This window comes from Populus euphratica, unplaced genomic scaffold (assembly GCF_000495115.2).
Source record: "Populus euphratica unplaced genomic scaffold, PopEup_1.0 scaffold59.1, whole genome shotgun sequence".
Classification (NCBI taxonomy): Eukaryota; Viridiplantae; Streptophyta; class Magnoliopsida; order Malpighiales; family Salicaceae; genus Populus; species Populus euphratica.
The window spans coordinates 440,964-461,522 of NW_011499940.1; the positions used below are offsets into that span (position 1 = coordinate 440,964).

Consider the following 20,559-nt stretch of genomic DNA (forward strand, 5'->3'; position numbering starts at 1 on the left):
GAGCGGTTTCAAGAAACCACCACAAGCATCTGCCAAGGGCGTCACAGTGCAAGAGAAAGAAAAAAGTTGCAGTGGTTTCAAGAAACCACCACAAGCATCTGCCAAGGGCGTCGAAGTGCAAGAGAAAGCAAAAGGTTTCAGTGGTTTCAAGAAACCACCACAAGCATCTGCCAAAGGCGTCGAATGATAAAATAGAAGGCCAGTTTTAAAAACTGCAAGGAAAAATTCTCCAGAAAGAAAAAAGTTTCAGTGGTTTCAAGAAACCACCACAAGCATCTGCCAAGGGCGTCGCAGTGCAAGAGAAAGAAAAAAGTTTCAGTGGTTTCAAGAAACCACCACAAGCATCTGCCAAGGGCGTCGCAGTGCAAGAGAAAGAAAAAAGTTTCAGTGGTTTCAAGAAACCACCACAAGCATCTCCTACGTGCGACACAGCGCAAGAGAAAGTAAAAGGTTTTGGTAGTTTCAATAAGCCATCAAAAGAACCTGTCAAGTGCGATGATGCTTTACGAGGCAAGGTCCGATCCATTCTTGTGGAATCACTGACCAGAGTTGCCAAGGAAACTGAAGCAGGCTTGAGGAAAGCAGTAAGCTCGCGTGACCCAATATGTGTTGCTGCAGCTGTTGAATCGGTAATGTTTCAGAAGATGGGGGCATTCAATGGCGCCAAGACAGTGAAGTACAGGTCTGTTCTATTCAACTTGAAGGATCCAAAGAATCCAGATTTGAGAAGGAAAGTTCTTCTGGGACAGATTAAGCCAGAGAAACTTGTGACTATGACATCAGAAGAGATGGCAAGCAATCATAGGCAATTCGAGAATGCACAAATCCGGATGAAATCTTTGCTGAAGGAGAAGAAGAAAGCAGGACAAGAGTACAAATCTGTTGATCCTGTGGAATCTTGAGGCCTTTATAGCTTGTGATCTATATGTATGCAAGGTGCCATTAGTTTAACAACTGATGATGCTACTGTACAGTAAATTCAATTCAATTTAACAGTTTTTCATTGTTTCCTGTGTTACTCAAATCTATGAAGTAAATTTTGTTTGTTTAGCATGTTATTAATAAAACAAATTCATCAATTTTTAGTCAATTCTGTGAAACAAAAACATTCTCTAAGCCAAGCTATTCTAGTTTTCCTACCCTACTACATGCAAATGCTCTTCTCCCAGAGACAGGTTTCATCAAACATTGCCTTCATGGCAGCAAGAAACTATGTCCAACAAGATCAAGTCACTGCCCTAAATTTAATCCTTGCCATTTTCACCTTTATCATGCCTGTCCTCCTCAACTTTCTTTAGTTGATGTATCAAGGCAAGGACTATTCTCCATTTGATAGACTTCCTATTACCATGTGGATTGTCCTTACTTGATTACTGGCTTCTTATTGCTTGGTCTATGGAATCAAAGTGGCCTGTGTCGGATATTTTCAGTCTCCAGTCTATGCCTCTGTCGTTTGTAGTAACGCAGAGTTGTTTTGTTCACTATCAGTAGCATCTTTAGCTTCTATAATTTTTTCCAGAATGTATGCAGCCATTGTTATGTGCTCTATGCACCTTACTTCCAGTGAAGGAGATACTGTACACCCCAGTTGACATTGCCAAGAAGATGAATTCAGGATAGACTAGTGAGACCATCAGGTGATCAAAATAGGAATGTTAAGCAAACATGAGGATGCACATCGGCAGGTATCGAACTTCTCTAATCAAAGATATAGACTTCCCAGATGAGGCTATGACATCATTTCTAACTTACAGTAAATCCATGCCTAATGAACAGAAATTTTTAACATTTCAGGATCAAGCAATTATGAAGAATATCATCATCTAGTCACAATCAAACTCGTTAATTACAACTACCATTGTACACGCACATGATCGTAACAGAACAGTGAGAATAAGAAAGCAGCCACTTAGGCCTTTTATCCCTTTATAGTTCAGTGATCTGCATAACACCAGAATCAAAGAAAGTTACCAGGGCATGTAGCCCTGGCTAATCTAGATGTATGCTTAACATTGTCATTTCTTTGTTTCATCATCTTGTTTTGATAGTGTAGTTTATTTAGATGAAAACAAAACTTCAAGAGGCTTAGGACTAGTAATTATTGCTTTGAAGGAATCACTCTTATTATCTCAATCTTTTAAAATATTATGTCAGTCCAGTGACCAACACAGAATGAGACCAGGTCCATTATTAGAATACTCAGGCAAAATCCTTGCTTGCCCACAATCAAATGACAATCCACCCTTCAGGCAAAAACTTTTGATGGGATTTGCAGATATATTTGCTATATGTGAAGCATATATGATTATACTTGTTCGGTGCCCTATGAGCAATATTTTTCTTCTGTCTTAGAATCTGTGACTTCCAAAAATTTAATACAAGTTCTCAATGCTTGACTTAATGAAGGGAAGAAACATGTGATTCTGATTCTTATTCTGTAGTTTTGCATTGTCCTTTTGTATTTGTCTGAGACATATATGATAATCTTAAATATGGAACTCATTTGTGTTTGGTTACTGTAGTAGGATCGAAAAAAACAGATCCAGGATAACGTGTTTAATTATAAGAATAGAGGCAGAAATATAAAAATAAATGTTTCCGGGCAATTTTAAAGTAATCTCATGTCCTTTCAAAACATACAAAACGAAGAAATATGTTATCTTCGTCTCTATTATGTCGAAACAGTAATCAAATATTGTGCACTTTTAGGACATCACCTAGGAATTGAGTCTGCACTAGCAACTTCTCCTATAAATAAATTGGTGCTTTCTCTGCATGTTAGCTGTACTGCACCTCACAGACATCAAAACAATTCAAAAAAACTAAAAAAAATAAATTTCGATGAAAAACATATTGAAATTCACCAAGCATTTCTCTAATTCAAACCGAAGCAAGGCGATGGACACCATATGACCACAATAAAAAAAACAATGACATAGAATAACATTTTCCATGGGTAAGACGCTATCTGATGAAAATGAACAGAAACATGTTTTAAGCAATCATGTTTTTTACTGAATCTGTTTTGTGTGAAAACTTCAAGGTTTATTTGTTGGCTGCACATTGGATCTCATTCTAGCTCTTACATTAATCATACATGCTCGAGATCTTCTGGATAAGAAAAGAAAAGACCAGTACATGGAAAACATGTTTCCTCTTTACAGGTTTGTAGCATGTTTCCTCTTTACAGGTCTATTTGAAGCATTCATACTTCCTAATTTTACATGACCTTTGCTAGAAGGGTATCAAGAATTAACAGAACACAACAGGAGATTTTGCTTTAGTACAGTCTTAGCTGTCTCTATCGTTTATTCAATACTTATTTCGCAAGTCATTTCCATACTTGTTTGCAGCCTGTTTGCTCTTATGTATGCTGCCAATATATACTTCTGGAGGCGGTATCGCATCAATTATTCCTTCATATTTGGCTTCAAACAAGGAACAGAACTGGGTTGTAGAGAAGTTCTGCTGTTAGGCTTTGGTCTAGCAGTCTTGTCATTTTCCAGCGTGCTGGCAAACCTTGACATGGAAATGGATCTTAAGACAAATGATTACCAAGCACTGACTAAACTTGTACCTCTAAGTTAGGTTGTGGTAAGACTATTGAAGCTATTCAAAATACTTCCCCTACTAAATTTCAAAATGTATCTGCTCTAAACAATTCCTTTTTTCGCTGGTCTTTTCAGCTTGTAGTTACCTCTTCCTCTGCCCAATCAACATTTTATACCGATCAAGTGGCTTCTTCCTTATCACATGTTTGTTTCACCGCATCTTCGATCCTATGTACAAGGTGAAAAATGGAGTCAGGCTTATACTAGAATAAAATATATCAAGGGGATCAACCTACTGACCTGTGATATCTGTTTTTCGATTACAGGTCAGTTTTCAAGATTCCTTCTTAGCAGATCAGTTAACTAGCCAGTTTTGTATATAAACCGGGGCTATATATGCCTTCAATCATCACACAAATACAGTTGCTTTGTTATTGAGCATCCATCATTGTTTAATTGTGGGTGCAAGCCCTTAGAAGCTTGGTGGTCTACATATGCTATTATGGCCGGGGAGACTATAGACTGAGACAATAACTGCAAAACAATGATGTATACGACACTTTCTATTTCATTGTTGCTGTCACTCCTTACTGGTCCCGTCTTCTCCAGGTGTGTAACTTGAATCTTCTGCGATACTAAGAGTTGTTCAAAATTTCCAACTGCTTTAAAGACTTGTTACTTCTTCAGTTAGGCCTTCAGTGTCTTCGACGCCTCTACGAAGGGAAGAACAAGATGCAAAGATATAATGGGCTTAAATATTTCTGCACAATTGTTGCCATACGCACAAGGACTGCATACAGTCTTAACAAAGGACTTGGCTGGAAAATATTAGCTTCGGTGTCTTCAGTAATTGCAGGTCTATATGGTACATATTGGGACCTAGTCATGGAGTGGGGGCTTTTGCAATCTCAGTCTAAGAACTGGTTGTTGAGAGACAAACTCCTTATCCCTTACAGAAGTGTATATTTTGAAGCAATGGTGAGTAAGAACAACACATGACAGATAGGAATTATCTTACTAGCACTTGTACCACAAAACTAAAACTTTTGGACTCATTGTCTTAATGAAATGAAAAAAAAAAAAAACGTAAACCAGGTTTCAAATTATATTCATCAGCTCCTGAACAAGTCCTGACCAATTCTCATGATGTCAGTAATTGCTGAGATTTGCCTGGTTGCTAACTGTCTTGAATTTCCGACTGCCCTTCCTACACAGGCAATCCTTAATTGCCATTGTAGCTAGCCTCGAGATTATTCGCCGTGGAATATGGAATTTTTTCAGTTTTGAGTGGTTTCAGAATTCTCAATTTCATAATAGATTGAGTTTTGTGGATGATCTAGACAATTGCATTGCTGATAGTTGATTCTGTTCACATTATGTTTGATAGGACAGGTTGGAGAAAGAACGCTACACAACGTTGGCAAGTATCGTGCATTCAAGGCCAGCATGAGACGAGAAAAGCATGAGCTGGTTATTGCATCAGAACAAAACGAATAGACAGTTGGACATCTTATATTTGCAAAAATACAATAGGTTGTCCAAGAACAAATCACTGAGAAAGAAAGTTCCCAGTGTGTGTAATACATGACAATTCAACATCTTTATTTGCATAATTAATGTAAGCCAGGGACACTAGGGTTAGCTACCGAGTATTTATGGAAGAGTTTCTAATTCAAAACTCCTGCTTCAGTTCACTAGTCCAGGACTAGAGCTCAGATGTTGGAATAACAAGACAAGAATAGTAACTTATTTGATGTTTTCTAAACTAAATGTAAGACATTAACCAGAAGAACAGTAAATGTGGCTCCTGGGATTTGCCAGAACTCAACAATATTGGGCCCTCGAAAAAGGAAGAGCAAATAAGTAAACGCATTGCCAGAGAACAGAGAAACCAATTTGTTCGTGGTTTTCAAAAATAGTTAAGACTTTTATATTGGTTTCCTTAAAAAACAATCGGCTTTTAGGGTTCCATAAAAGAATCATCATTTTATAAGGATTTATAGAGTCTTAAACTTCCACGTTGGTTTCCTCTAATCAATCGGATTCAGGATCATACTAGGATTACCTTAGCTAGTTGATAAGATCTTACCCTTTTTTCTTGCTCTTATGATTAATTCATTAAGCCCAGGCTAGTTGATAAGATCGGTTAGCAATGGAGAAAACAGTTCCTATCGCTGTTTGAGTCTGTTAAGAAACCTGCAAATGCTGTGGCCACTTCCACTTCATTGTCTCCTGAAGTTTGTCAATGCCTTGATATCTGCTTTGGACCAGTTTAAGAGGTTCCCCGTAGTATCATCTAGGATTCTTGTGTCCACTCTTGTTGCAAAAAGAGGTTCATTATCTCACAAAACACCGCGTAGAGCTGATCAGGACTCTTGCTTCTTGCTTGCTCGATACTTAGGGTCGTAAAATGTACGCAAGACATCCTGCCATTGATGGTACAATTCAGACCAAAAAAATCAGGTAATGGGTGATGCGGGTGGTTCTGATCGAGTGCGATACGGATGTGCCACAACTAGGTTGCGTGGATAGTTTTGCATGGATATTCATGGACAGAATAAGGTTAAGCTTTAGAAGAGGCTTGGATGATCGTCCTGATAAAAAAGCGTATAACTTTGATAATACAATTTGAACACCAAATTAAATCAAGTGACGGATGATGGAGGTGGCTATAATAAGTGAGATATAAACATGCCACAACTAGGTTGTGTGGCTAGTTGTGTGGATAGACTCGTAATAATATTTATGGATCGATGAAATAAAATTAAATTCAAAAAAAGATTTATATGGTGGTCTAATTAAAAAAGTATATAATTTTTTATTTAATCCTTGAAAAACACTTCAATTTAATTAGAAGATTTTATAGTATTATTTATATAAGGTTGACTCGTAATCATTTGAAGTTTGGAAGACCTATAAACTAGATCTAAAAGACTTGTAATCATTTGAAGCTTGGAAGACCTATAAACTAGATCTAAAAGATATTGTTCGTGCTAGTTTTGTTATTTTTTATTATTATTTTTGAATTTTGTAGTTTGTTTAGGTCATGTTTTAGATTTATTAAGAAATTTTAAATCTTTTAAATAAACAAATCACTCGGAAGGAAAAATATTCATTAACAAAATTGTTTTTTAATGATGTTTTTATTCAATTTGTATTGATTATGCTTATTGTCTTTTTGTGTGGTTTCGTCTTACATTAAGGGGTCAAGAACTAGGACTCATATTCTCAACATACAAGGAAGAGTAGTAAGAAAGATTATAGTTGAGGTGACAATCAAAACTATAAAGATTGCAGACAAGAAAATAAAGCAGAGAAAGAAAAAGGTTTCAGCTCTTTCAAGAAACCTCCACAAGCAGGTCCTGAATGTATTGCTGAGATTTGCCTGATTGTAAACTGTCCTGAACTTCCAAGTGTCTTTCCTACAGACAGTCCTTAATTGCAATTGTAGCTTAGCCTCGAGTTTATTTGCCGCGGGACACGGAATTTTTTCGCAGGCCCACTGATTTCATTTAAAACGTTCATAAAATTGTCAATTTCAGACAAATTCTGAGTTTTGCAGATGATCTAAGGAACACATTGTTGATGGTTAAGTCCGTCCACATTCTGTTTGATTCACCAGGTTGGAGAACGAATATTTGAACAACTTTGGCAAGTATCGTGCATTCAAGCCTGTACCTCTACCTTTTGACTACAATGGAGGCGAAGCCAGGCATGATTTGATCATTTAATCTGAACAAAATCAATAGACAGGCCACGGGAAGTTGTTCAAGGACAAACCACTAAGAAAGAATCTGGCAATCTGCCCTTTGTGTTCAATACATGAAAACTTTAACATCTTATATTTCCATTATTTTAGCATCCTTGCTTAATTGCTCATGAAATAATTCATGGAGTTTCCAATTCAAAACCATAGTTGTCCGACTCTCGGTCATGTAATTCTTTATGTTAACAAGGTCAATCATTTGTAATTTTGGTTTTTTAAAAAAAATTATTGATAATGACCCAATTAGATTTGAAATAGATTAACCAAGTTAATTATATTTTATTAAAATAATATTTTTTTTCAATTTAACTTATAATCCGGCCAGGATAAGTTCTTCAAGTTAATTTATCAAATCAGGTTTAAACAAGTATATTCCAACCTCTCACTAGTTAAGGGCTAGAGTTTAAAAGTTAGAATAACAGACAAGTATGGTTGCTTATTTGATGTTGTTTTAAGAGCAAGACAAGAAAAATAAGAGACATTAAAACTGAAGAGGCTGTCAAAGTGGTTCCTGGGATTTGCTTGCATGTTTTACATAAGAATTCCTCATTGTATCAAACAGTAAGATTTTCTAAATTGGTTCGATAAAAATTAAAGAATCTTCATTCTATGATGATTTATAGTTTTGAAGGATCAAACCAGGATTGACCCTCCAAAATTTATAAGAAATTTTTTAAAAAAAAAATAAAAAACAGGATTTAATTTTGGAGGATCCGAAAACAAGATGATAATGATTATTTGGGGCAGACATAAGAAGAGAAGGCAAGCATATCAAGGGGAACACAAGAATGAGCAAATCAGGATGAATAAGAGTGATTCACAAACCAATTGAAGGTGTTACAAGATTGTGGATCGGATTCTCAACCATTTACAAGAACAGTACAGTTGTGATAAGTAGATGTTAACGATAATAAATAAGTTTAAGAGTGCACAAGGAGGTTAAAGTGGGATTAATAATGGTATTCTCCTGTTTACAAAACTGGGAGCTGAAGTTGGGTAAAGTTTAAAATAATCCCAACTGCTTTCCATCCTCAAGTTGTCACCAGGTGTAGGAGAGGACCAGCGCTCGGAAGCACGCATGAATAAGTCACATATTTTATGCTGTCTAAGAGCACCACGACAAAAATCCGAGAAAGTGACTTCGGGGTGATCACGCCATCAACCTCCCTGTCGCTGGACTCTCTGGGATCAACAAGGACAGAGACAACCATTGGAGAAACCGATTTATTGCCACGAAAGTTCTCTTTCTGAGTGTTCCTTCCAACATGTTCTCCAGTAATATTGAGATCAGATCCCGGAAGAGGAATTGGCAGGCCACGGAGGATCCTTCTATTGTTCCCCTTCTTGAGGTGAGTAGAATTATTCTGTTGGCGCTCTGCTGTCATATTGGCAACCGAGGAAACAGGAACTATGGCTCCTGGTGCAGGTGAGACATCAAACTGGAAAACTTCGGTGCACGTACCATGACTCAACAATGGCCCTGAAAAGAAGAAAATAAAGCAACCGCTGTTAACAAATACTAGAGAAGCCAAAAAAGAGGGTAAAAAACTGCCAGTTTATCAGGTCACTGATATGTAAATAAATAAACATTCAAGGACATGGAAAAACAAATCTAGTACAATGAATAGTCAGTACAAAGAATTAAGCACACAGCACACACACACATATATATATATAAACCATCCAGAAATTTGTTAAAAAGGAAATAAGCAATCCAAAATCAGAAAATTGTTAAAAAGGAAATAAGCAATCCAAAATCTACAGGTTGTAACTAAAAGGCAGAGCATATGTGCAGTAATTAAAAACTTAAATCCCACAATCCAGATTTCAGTTAATCAGACATTGGAATGGCAAATACATTTCCTTTAGAGCTCACAAGTTTCCAGTATTTCCATACACCCATTCTGTCTCAAATTCCTCGTCTTCTATTCCACTCAGCATCTGCCAGTACTCCAGCTGATCCTCTGTTAGTGTCCATTTTTTTATGTTTGAATTCTTTTTGATGAGCGAGCCTCTATTGGTCTTTACAAACTTAAAGACAAAAAAACCATAAATGATGTTGAAAATGCATAAACCACCTAAACTAGGTTTGATTCATTGCTGAGCACATGATAAACTATACTGAAAGAACAATGAAAAGAAACATCAACCAGGATGCCATGGATGAATATAATTTTAAATTTCAATGGACAGTTTATATATGAAAACATAAAATATAGCAACTTATATGCATGCATGAGATGTATAAAATGCATGACAAGGCATAATAATTACCTGCAAGGCCTTCACGGAACCACTGCTGCAGTTTACCTTTGGCTGCGGATGACTTCAAATTGTCCTTTGACGTGTCAGCAGATCCAGAATCAAGCGCCTTCTGTCGCTCGGTATGAGTTCTATACACATGAGAATGTCTCCCTCCATTGTTACCAACACCAGGAATAGCCAGTGCCGTCTCCTTAGTGATATTCACTTCAGGACCCTCGTGAGAGGCCATAGCTCTCTCGCTTGCCAGAACAGAATGAATTATCAAGTTTCCATCTATCTTCACAAGCTTATCATTTCTTGGTACGTACAAGGACGCAACGAGGTGTTCACTGGCATTACCAAACTGACCACATTCATCGGATCCAGGTAAACGCTCAGAAGCTCCTTTATTTGCAGAATCATGCTCCAGACAGCCATTATGACCTCTCTCGCAATGTCTTCTATAATTAGAATACCCAACACCGACCTTCTCATGCGACCCATTTGTGTGCCCATCAACAATCAAAACCCTTCCTTTATGCTGATCATAAAACTTCTCACTAACAAAACCAAGCCCACCCATCCCACCCTCTCTGACTCCTCCAAACTTAACATCCACGATCGGAACCAAATAACGGAACAACAAAATAAAAAACAAGAAACCAAACAAACTAACACTGGCAACCTTCTTAGTTTTCCCCTCCCCTTTCTTACTCTCAACCTTCTTAGGCTTTGCCACGGGCACAGCCTGTTGTGGCTTCAACCTAGGAATAGGAACCAATGGCACTTGAGACCCTTGTGGCTTAACAACATAAGGTGCACACGGCACCCAAGGATAAGGCGCCATGGGCGCATACATTGGTGGCGGACATGCACCGTTTCCACTCAATTGTTGTCGTAAAGTGGCATTTTCAGCCATAAAATAGGAAACTTTACCATTCAATTGAGCTATCGTGGAATGCATCATTCTCACCTTATCTTCTAATTCCTCAACATAATGCTTCTTTCTTTGCCTAGACAACTGTGCGCTTTCACGATTCCTCATTAACCTCGCCTTCCTCCTGTCCTCTTCTCCACTCAAACTCGCACTCCCACTAACATTAACACTCACATTCTCACTCTCCGCTTTCCGGGACTTCAAGTTCCGCGTAATCTCTCCATTTTCTTCATCACCCATTTCTTTTTTCCTCTTAGCTACCGCAATTTTAGCACTTTTCCGCTTCTTCACACTTTCAGTTTCAGTTTTCACAAATTTTTTATCAACAAAATTACAGGGATTAACATTCGTACCTGATTCCGGCGAACCAGCATTCAACACACCCGACCCGGAATTCCCAGACCCATGAGACGAAACCGGACTCAAGACCGAGCTCCGATAATCAGAACCACCCGAATCACAACTCTCAGCCTCGGACGGCGACGGATTAAGATAATTATCAACCTCCAACCCGCCATGATCGCCACAAGTCCCGGGTCCACCCGAGTCGGTCGACTCCAAATTGACCGTATTAGAAGCAAAATCCCCCAAACAACCTTCAAAGGGACCCGGTTGAAGATCTAGGTTATCGTTGGGTTGACCCGGATCAGGGTTGACTGTGTTGTTGTTGGGGATTAAGAACTGTTCGTTCTCGTAAGGTAGGTAGAGGTCAGGGAGATCATCAAAGGTGATGTCAAAATCGGAAATATCGTCGAAATTAGAGGACAGATCTAGAACGTCAAAGTTGTCAGGATTTTGATCGAAAAAGAGAGGATCGAGGGGAGGGGTTGGGAGTTGGGAATTGAATTCCTCCGCCATGTTCTCCGTCGACGAATTCGGATTCTGCGGCGGATGCGGGTGGTGGTCGAGGATGGGATCGGCCATTTTTCAAGAGTCTGGAACCAGGGGTTTGGGTTTGGGGGTTTTATAGCTTTTTTGTGTGGAATTTAATTTAAATTTTGTTTCCACGTCTGGATAAGGAGAGTGGGATACACGCTCCTCTTATATTTTGGAAAATTATTAACTAGTGGTTATTTTGGATGACCAATTCTATAGGTATACCACCATTTCATTTTTCTCAATTGAGTATATGAAAGTTAGCCTTTTCCATTTTAATGCAATCACTCTTTTGAAACTTACAATCGAGGACTTCCATGTGACTCTTGGCAATTGTTTCGTTTTCTATTAACATATCCTTAATTAAGAAAATAATAAATTGTTGGCACACCAACTTGAAACATTTGGGAATTGTTATCATAGACGATGTTGTTTGATTTGATCCATGAACTAACACTAAAAAAATCTAGGTTATTGAATCAAATAGTATTATTAAAATGATGTTATTTTGTTATTTGCTTTCTTGTTATTGGCTTATTAAAATATTAATCGGGTTAATTGAGTTATTAAAATTTAATTGAATTGGTGTCTTATTTTGTCCAGTTAAAAACTCAACTCAAAATTAATTCTAGATACTAGATTTTTTTAGTTAGTCAATTAGATTAGATTGGATTTAATAACTATTATACAAGGATCTAAACTTTTTCTTTTTGTGTTTGATGCTATTATTTTCAATTGCATCATAAAATACTTTAGACACAAATCCATCATTTTTTTATTTTTTTAATGAAGTAGCTATGACTTTGATTAACCTTAAAAAAGAAATCTGCTAATATTTTGGCTATTCAATATCAAAATTAAAAAAGGAAAATATTTTAATATCATATATGTGTGATTAGTTTTGAATTTGTACAGAAAACATGTTATTGCAATTTTAAATTATATCATTTAAGGTTTAATTACTTTTAATGGCTGGTGGATTTGTTTGGATTGTAATTTAATGACTTAGCAAGTTTTTTTTTTTATGTGAATACATTCATCAAAATATGAAATATTAAAAGTTTATCTAATGTGAATACATTCGTCAAAATATGAAATATTAAAAGTTTATCTAGAAAACAATCAAGTTCATATTTATTCATGGATGGGTGAGAAATAATTTGACAATACTCTAATTATTAAAAAAAAAGGTTTTTTGAAATGATTTGATTGGATTGTAGTAAAACGATGAGTGCATTCTATTAGCAATAAACTCAAATATTTTTATTGAAAAATATTAAATGTTTTATTCTTTTATTCAATACCAAAACCTTGTGTTATATCAATTTCAATACAATATATGTAGTATTATTTGTATTCAAACATTTGCTTGAAAATGTCATCTATTTTTGTTGATAAGTGATCCATGGATGCTAGATGACTAATCCCGTTAAATAATAATAATATAATATATATATATATATGTATATATATATATATATGTATGTATGTATGTATATACACACACTTAATATTAGTCTATTTATTTTTTAATTTTTAATTTTTAATTTTTTTTGCTTAAAATAAACATTAGATTAATATATTTTTAAGTGTTTTTCAATAATTTTAATATACTGATATTAAAAATAAAATAAAATTTTTTAAAAATTATTTTAATATATTTTCAATTGAAAAAATATTTTAAAAAAGCAATATATAATACATTACAAAAAACACTTTTAATAGCAATAGAGGAAATGGACAAGCTACATATATGTGATCAATGTATCGATCAAGCTTCAATTTGGTCCCTTTCCTCCTACCCACTCCATTATAATTATGAAACCATGTTTATTATTCCAGTCTCAACACCCTGCAAGAAAAAAAGGTTGTCTTCCACGTGTTAAATTGCATGTGACTGTCACATAAATACTTGTAGCTTTCTTGTTTCCATCAATTGGCTTCACTTCTCCTACTAAATAACATAGCAATCTCATATTGATATGTGATTTATCATATTTTTCTATATTTTCTTGTGTAATAACATGATCATATGTTTTTCGATTATGGACCAGGTAAACTTCTATAAATGTCGTCAAAAGATTATCTATAATACTAATATAACCTTTCGTCATTTTCCATGACCAACCATCAATTCATTCTTACCTTTCGTTCCATCTCCTATATTTTCTTAATTATTCTATATTGTATCATTAAATGTCCGAAATTGAATTATTAAATAGAGAGAAATTAAAAATATGAAGATTGCATACTATTTACTCTGTGAAATTAATCATCTTGAGGAGAGATATTGGAGCAATTTTGTAAGGTAAAGGGTAAAACTGGTGCTATTAAGAAGTTAAGGGACCAGATCAAAACCTTATTATAAAAAAAATACGTTGAGTCCCATATTTATAATTTGCCCTAAACTGCTCCAACCCGTCTTTGCAAAAGCGTGATCACACGCTCCAACTAATCCACAAATTTACTCGTCCGTGCCTGCTTCTGTTAGAAAAGTCAAAGCCAAACCAAAGGCTAAAAGGGAGGGGGCAAAAAAAAGCCGCTGACAGCGCGTGGTAATTCACGTGTGAGATACAATGACATTGAGGGGCCCGCGGAAAGATGCTGATGGATTGATTTAATTCGTGCAATGTACGGATGAGGAGAATGAGAGGCGCGCGTGGGATTTGTTTGAAACTTTTAGAACGATAAATTCTCTAGTAACTGCTCCCTCGGTGTCTGGAAACTTCTTTCTTTGTCATGGCGGACCACTTTCTCTTATGCGTTTAAGTTGTCGTGGAGTCCCGTTGCCGTTACGTAAAGCTTAGTTTACTCCTTTTTCATATATATATATATAAATATTTAATATCCAGAATATACTTAGACTTCGCTGCCTGTTTCGCTGCGTATCATATAAAAAATATATAATTGCTTTAAGAAAATATAAACAATGCTATTTTTGTTTTTATGTGATGAAATATTTTAAAAAATAATTAAAAATTCAATTAGTTTATAGAATAATTTAATTATCCACCATAAATGTTAATAGATGAAAAACAATTGGTGTGACTTGTTTAATTAAGTGGTCAAACAATAGACTATCTCCCTAGCTCAAATAATAATAATGTTAAAAAAAAATATTTATCATTATAGTATTATCTAACTCTAACTTAAAAGTAAAAAACAAATAATTGCTAGAGAAAATAAAAACTAAGGGAGTGAAATAAAAAAATAGAAACAAACTATATCAATCCAGATTAGCATTTAAAATTTACAATCTAAATAATAAATATAACTATAATAAATTAACCTAAATAAATAATTTTTTTTTTTTATTTATTCTCTTATTCTCTTATGGTTAGACCTTCACTAGGTCTTAATTAACCATAAATCAAATTGAATCTATAAACAAATAAAAAAATTATAAAAAAATTTAAGTTAAAACTTTAAAAATATATTATGCTATATTGATTCTAGTCAGTTTTAATCAATAAACAAAATTTAGAACCCATGTCAAAATATAATTCCAATCACGCATAATTTTTTCAAGTTAGGTGATAAAAAAATAATGAAATTATTTATTTATTTATTTGAAGTTAAATAAAAAATCAATGATAATAAAGGGCTAAAATACATATTTTTAAAAACATTTAATGGTAAAATGCATTAAAAAAAAAGCTCTGCATATTGCATCATAGCCCGTTAAATCAAGAATTCAGTTGAGTCTAATAATGCTTTTTTAATAAATTTATGTTGCACATAAATAAAGACTAAAAAATCCAAAGGAAAAAAAACAAAAAACCAAGATATATACGTCTAATGACCCAACGTGTCTAGGCATATGAAAAAAAAAGCAAGTGACCTTTCATCCAAATCCTTTATTAAAAAAAATAAATAAATTAGGTGACATGTCTCATGCTACAAAAAAAAAGGCAAGCGACCTTTCATCCAAATCTTTTATTAAAAAAATTAAATAAATTAGGTGACATGTCTCATGCTAAAGCAAACAACGTGTCGCCCATCTATCCAAAATCTAGCCACCATAATGATACCTGAAAAATTAAGATAGAAATATTTTTACCCAAAGATCTTTTTTTTCAACTCATTTTAACCAAACAATATTTTAAAAACACCTTCACAAACACCTAGAAATCAATTTATCAACCTAAACAACTTAAAAAACAACCCTAAAATATGAAATCAAACCGAGTTATAGTTTTCTTCATCAACATTGATCTACCTTTTCAGGTAGTATTAAGATTTGAAATAATAATCATTCGACTCCTTTCATTAAATGGAACCCGTGGACACTAATATTAACTAATTTGATAGTTGGAATATGCAAAAACAATAACTTTCTCTTTGTATGCCAGATTTTCTCTTTGTATGCCAGAATCCACTGAAAAGTCTTCTTTAAAAAAAAAAATCAGGGACTTTAAAACAATATAAATGAAGTTATGTACCAAGAATGAATTTAGAAAAAGCATAAGGAACCAAAAAGGTCTACTTTTAAAAATTAAGGAGTAAAAAATACGCTAACTTTAAAAATTGACACTTTTTCTAAGAGGGTCTCTTGTCTTTCAGTTTTGTCCCTAGCTAATAAAATAAATGCAGTTGGGTGTTATCTTTACAGCTAAATAACACAACCAGGAAAAAAAATTAAGGGATCAAAATGAAAAAATCAAAATTACATTACTCTAGTTCACAATGCTTTATGGTTGTTTGAATAATGGTTGACATTGTTCAAAACACTCATGCATTTTAATATATTTAGTTATTTATTAGACACGATTAGGTAATTGACTTGAGAAAAAAAAGTATATGGGATCACTCAAATTAATATTTTTTTATTAAAATAATATTTTTTTTATTTTTTTAATATTAATTCAGCTGAGTTAGGACTAAGTTTAACCAGTTCAACCAAACCACTAAAAGCTTAATCACATTAATTAGGTTCTAATAATCTAATGCTTGCGTTTCATCATGGGACTATATTATTTTTCCAGTAAAACATTTAAGCATCACAAATATATTTTTAAAAAATAAAAGAAATCCAATAACTCAAATCATATTCTTGACCAATTAAATAAGTTGGTTTTATTTGAATTATGTGAGAAACAGAAGAGGCAAAAATAGCAAACTTGAAAACATATATAAAAAAAAATTAATCAAATAGAATTAAAAAAATACGCTATAAAATTGAATTGAATAATAAAATTAAAAATAATAAGATTTTTATAAAATAGTTAAGGGAAAGGAATAAAACATTATAAAAATAAGAATCAAGTTAAAAACACCAATACATGATAAAAAAAACCTTGAATATGTAGAATTTTTCAACATGGTTTTTTACATAAAAATTATAAATGTAAATAAAAAAAACTTATGTTCATATCCAATCAAATAAATCACGAACCATTATGTAAATAAATGGGAAGATAGTAATTGAAAAAATTTAAATACCAATATAGATTAAGATATTCAACATTGCAATATAAATTATTTATCTAGTTATATTTAATGAATTTATTTATAAAAAATAATTTGTAATACAAATGAAACCCATATAAAATGTATTAAATAAAATAAAAGAAAAAACATTATACAAAGCTGCACATATTAAAAATATTATAAAAAATAAATATTTAATTTATATAAATATATATAAAAAAATACAAGTGAATCATACTAACTTATAAAAAAATAAACACACCCAACAATCACTTTTTTTTATCATTTTGGTTTTTTTATTTTTCAATTCAATCCTCGCCCAGATAAGTATGGAATTTAAGTCAAATTAAGCGTAGTTGTAAAAAAAAAAAGTCCAAGGCCAAATTAAAATTTTTGAAAAACTTCACCAGTCCACAATAAATTTTAAATGATACAGAGTCTTAAGCACATTATGCAACCTGGGTCATCTTATTAGTCTCTTTGTCAGCGAATCCCAACTGACCATTCTGCAAGGAAAGCACGCTGATACAGAATCGGAAACAAATCCCTAGTCAGCATCCCTTGTCTCCATGCTTGTTAAACCTAACCCAGACTCACGGATTCATCTGGAAAACTTGTTATGTATTTAGTTGAATTATAAAAAATATTGAAATGATAAGATTTAATTAATTTGATTTAAGCCCAACACGGTCAACATAATATTACAAAACCATTTTAATAAAAAAAATTGACCTTAGATCAATGACTCGTTGAGTTTTCTCAGTTCATTTATTATCACTATATTTTTTATTTATATTATTAAATTAATTGAATTTATTAAATTCAGTAAGTTTTATTTTTATTTTTTCATTTAAAAAACGCTTACACACCCGTGGTGTAGCGGATTTGATGCATATATGTCATTGAAGTTGATGACTCATAGGCGGGCAATAAGCACCGCTTGATCACACCACTATAGAACCGAATTCCGAGACACCGCTATGGACCGAATTCCGAGATACACACAGAGATTCGGAGACGTAGACATGTGCGCTAAAAGCTTTATGCTCTGAAATATCATAGATTAAGTAATGCATTTTATTTATTTTTTTGACATATTTAATAAATATATGAAAATAATGATATTTCTTATATGATAATGGTTATTTTTAATATATTAAAATAATATTTTTTATTTTAAAATTTTAATTTTAACATTAATATACTAAAATAATTTAAAAACATAAAAAAATTAATTTTTTTAATTAAAAAAACGCCAAATACAAGCGGAAATCAACCAGAAAAAGAAAGACAATAGACTAGATTGCAACTTCTAAAAGCCCCAAAACAACAAAGTGTTATGGTGTTGATCGTTGACACCAAAGGGCAGAGACTCACTGCTTGCTTTACCCAAATCACTCAATGTTGATCACAAAAGCATCATCAATCTCCTCGGGCTTGATTTTAGGCACAAAAACCCTAAGAACACCAGACTCCATCACAGCTCTAATGTCCTCGGCCTTGTACTCATTCTTTGGAAGGTCAATCTCGAAAGAATACTTCCTGGGTTCCTCTTCTTTTGAATAAAGACTCACCTTCTTGACCTCTTGACCCCTAACATATAAAGAATCATCTTTGACCCACATCTTTAACCCTTCTTTGCTAACCCCAGGTAAGTCCACTCTTGCATATATGGCATCAAACTCGTCTTTCAGATCATACAGCAACTCTGGCCCTTCTTTGACAAAAGGGTGGGGGCGGCCATAAATCTCAGCATCAGCATCCTCATCTGAAGGGTATTTATGAGACTGTTTTTTATATACTCACAAGAATCAGTCAAAACGATGAAAATATTGTAAAAAAGAAATATTAGTTACCTGTAGAGTAGAAATCAGTGGTGGAGTCTGTATCAGGTTCGGTTGTAGAGGGGAAGCGGGTGGAGGAGAAGAGAAGGAGTTTGAAAAGTTGGGATTTCGAGGATATAACTCTGGTTAAAGACAACATGGGTGAAGAAGCCATTGATCGGAGATGAAAGGGAGGTTTATAAGAGCTGCTAGGGCTTTTGTTTGGATGTGAGGTTTTCGGTGGGTTAATCGGAAGCAATGCTCGCAACTGGGAGCAGGGACAAGTCAAGGTGGGAAGAAAGGTATTAAGGTGTGGGTGTAGTCAGGTGGACACATGATAAGGTGTGAGCATATCTTTCATTAGCTCTCCACCACTTGATGGAGTCCTCCTATTGATTGATAGAGACAGATTGTTGGTTCTGCTAAGATCGAGAGATCTAGAAAACAATAGGCTTCGTTCGTTAAAGCGCGGCGCCCCTAGTTAACAAACGCCCACGCGTGTAACTGTAATATACTGGATTTATTCGAGAATGTGATACGGACTGTTTTTTAAATTGTTTTATATTGAAAAATATATTAAAATAATTTTTATTTTTATTTTTTTAAATTTATTTCTAATGTCATCTTAAAATAATCAAATGATATAAAAAAATTAAAAAATTAAAGCGCGATTAAATCGCATTGCAAACATGACCGTTATAGCATGGCATCTTGCCATTATTGTTATAGAAAATTATTATAACAAAATATAAAAGGCACGTGGGATTTATTTTGCAAATCACATTGTGTATTCTCTATTCATGTGTATTAGTTATTTACAATGTTTTTTATTCCAACGCTTTTTTTAAAAAAAAAATTGCCCTTTTTAGACTAAATAGAATGTCAGTTCAAATAAAATCATCAAGGCAGTATAAGATCAAAAAACAAATGGAAAAGGTGAAAAAATAAATAAATGGAGGATTTGAAGTTTGCGGAAAAAATAAATTGGTTCTTTTACTTTTTTAATGATGCATTTTTTATTCATGTAAATTTTAAACATTCGTTTTTGATAAAAAAAAATTTATTTTTTTTACTTTTTACTCCTTGTTTTAAGGGAAAAAGAGAAGAAGTTGCTAGATTATAGTTTAGGAGAGCTAAAATCATAATTTTTAATGATTCACTTTGCATGAGATAGCATATATAAACTCATGATTGTTTATTTATCTATTATGGGTTGTTTTTTGATTATTTTATGAATTTTTGGATTTGTTTGATATCACGTACAAGTTTATAAAGGTGTTTATAATATTTTACAAGTGTTGCCACGTAGAAAACACCACAAACCTTATTTTGGTGCTAAATTCTAGAAAAAGACAGATAATATATTGTATGTTTTTATTTTATTTTAAAAAAATAAAATGGTTGACAAGTCGTGTATCCCATAAAAAACAAACATAAAAAACAAATTGACTTGAGCCCACCCACCTAGACTTTTGTTTTTAGACCTATATATGTTGGGTCGACTAAACTCATATGTCTAGGTTGTTTTTATCTTTTTTATGTTTATTTCATTTGTTTTTTTTTTAATTTGATTCTTCATGGTTTGATCTTTATTGTTTTTTTTTTTAAATTTATCATTCAATGTTTTGTTAATTTTTAAAAAAAATTTATCATTCAATGTTTTGTTAATTTTTAATTAAGCAATGTTTTTTGATACTTTAGATCTATCGTGATCTCAAATAAACACTTCAATACTTGGTTGGTTTTTAATTTTACTAGTTTTTTTAATATATAGTTTAAAAATTATTAAAAGATTTGTTGACCTCGATTGTATGTATAACTTGAATTGCAAGTTTAGCTAGTTAATTTTGGTCGGTTAAATATTGACTTTTATAATTTATTTTGATTACATAAATAATTTTTAATTTATTTAATTAAATACATGCATAACCT

General features: G+C 33.4%; 2 protein-coding genes and 1 pseudogene across 2 annotated transcripts; 1 reads left to right on the plus strand and 2 right to left on the minus strand.

The window, feature by feature from the left end:
- The first annotated feature begins 2,841 nt into the window (after positions 1-2,841).
- On the plus strand, positions 2,842-7,300 carry LOC105136954 (phosphate transporter PHO1 homolog 8-like; annotated as a pseudogene).
- Positions 7,301-8,106: 806 nt separating this feature from the next.
- Positions 8,107-11,499, minus strand: BZIP49 (basic region/leucine zipper motif protein 49). Its single transcript, XM_011042429.1, has 2 exons — positions 9,592-11,499; positions 8,107-8,797 (listed from the first exon to the last, which is right to left on the minus strand). Exons 1-2 carry the CDS (start codon positions 11,420-11,422, stop codon positions 8,349-8,351), a joined length of 2,280 nt encoding a protein of 759 aa, XP_011040731.1. The 5' UTR covers positions 11,423-11,499; the 3' UTR covers positions 8,107-8,348.
- A 6,518-nt stretch (positions 11,500-18,017) lies between these two features.
- On the minus strand, positions 18,018-19,139 carry LOC105136918 (heat shock 22 kDa protein, mitochondrial-like). The gene is made up of 2 exons (XM_011042430.1): positions 18,661-19,139; positions 18,018-18,572 (listed from the first exon to the last, which is right to left on the minus strand). Exons 1-2 carry the CDS (start codon positions 18,800-18,802, stop codon positions 18,199-18,201), a joined length of 516 nt encoding a protein of 171 aa, XP_011040732.1. The 5' UTR covers positions 18,803-19,139; the 3' UTR covers positions 18,018-18,198.
- Positions 19,140-20,559: the final 1,420 nt, after the last annotated feature.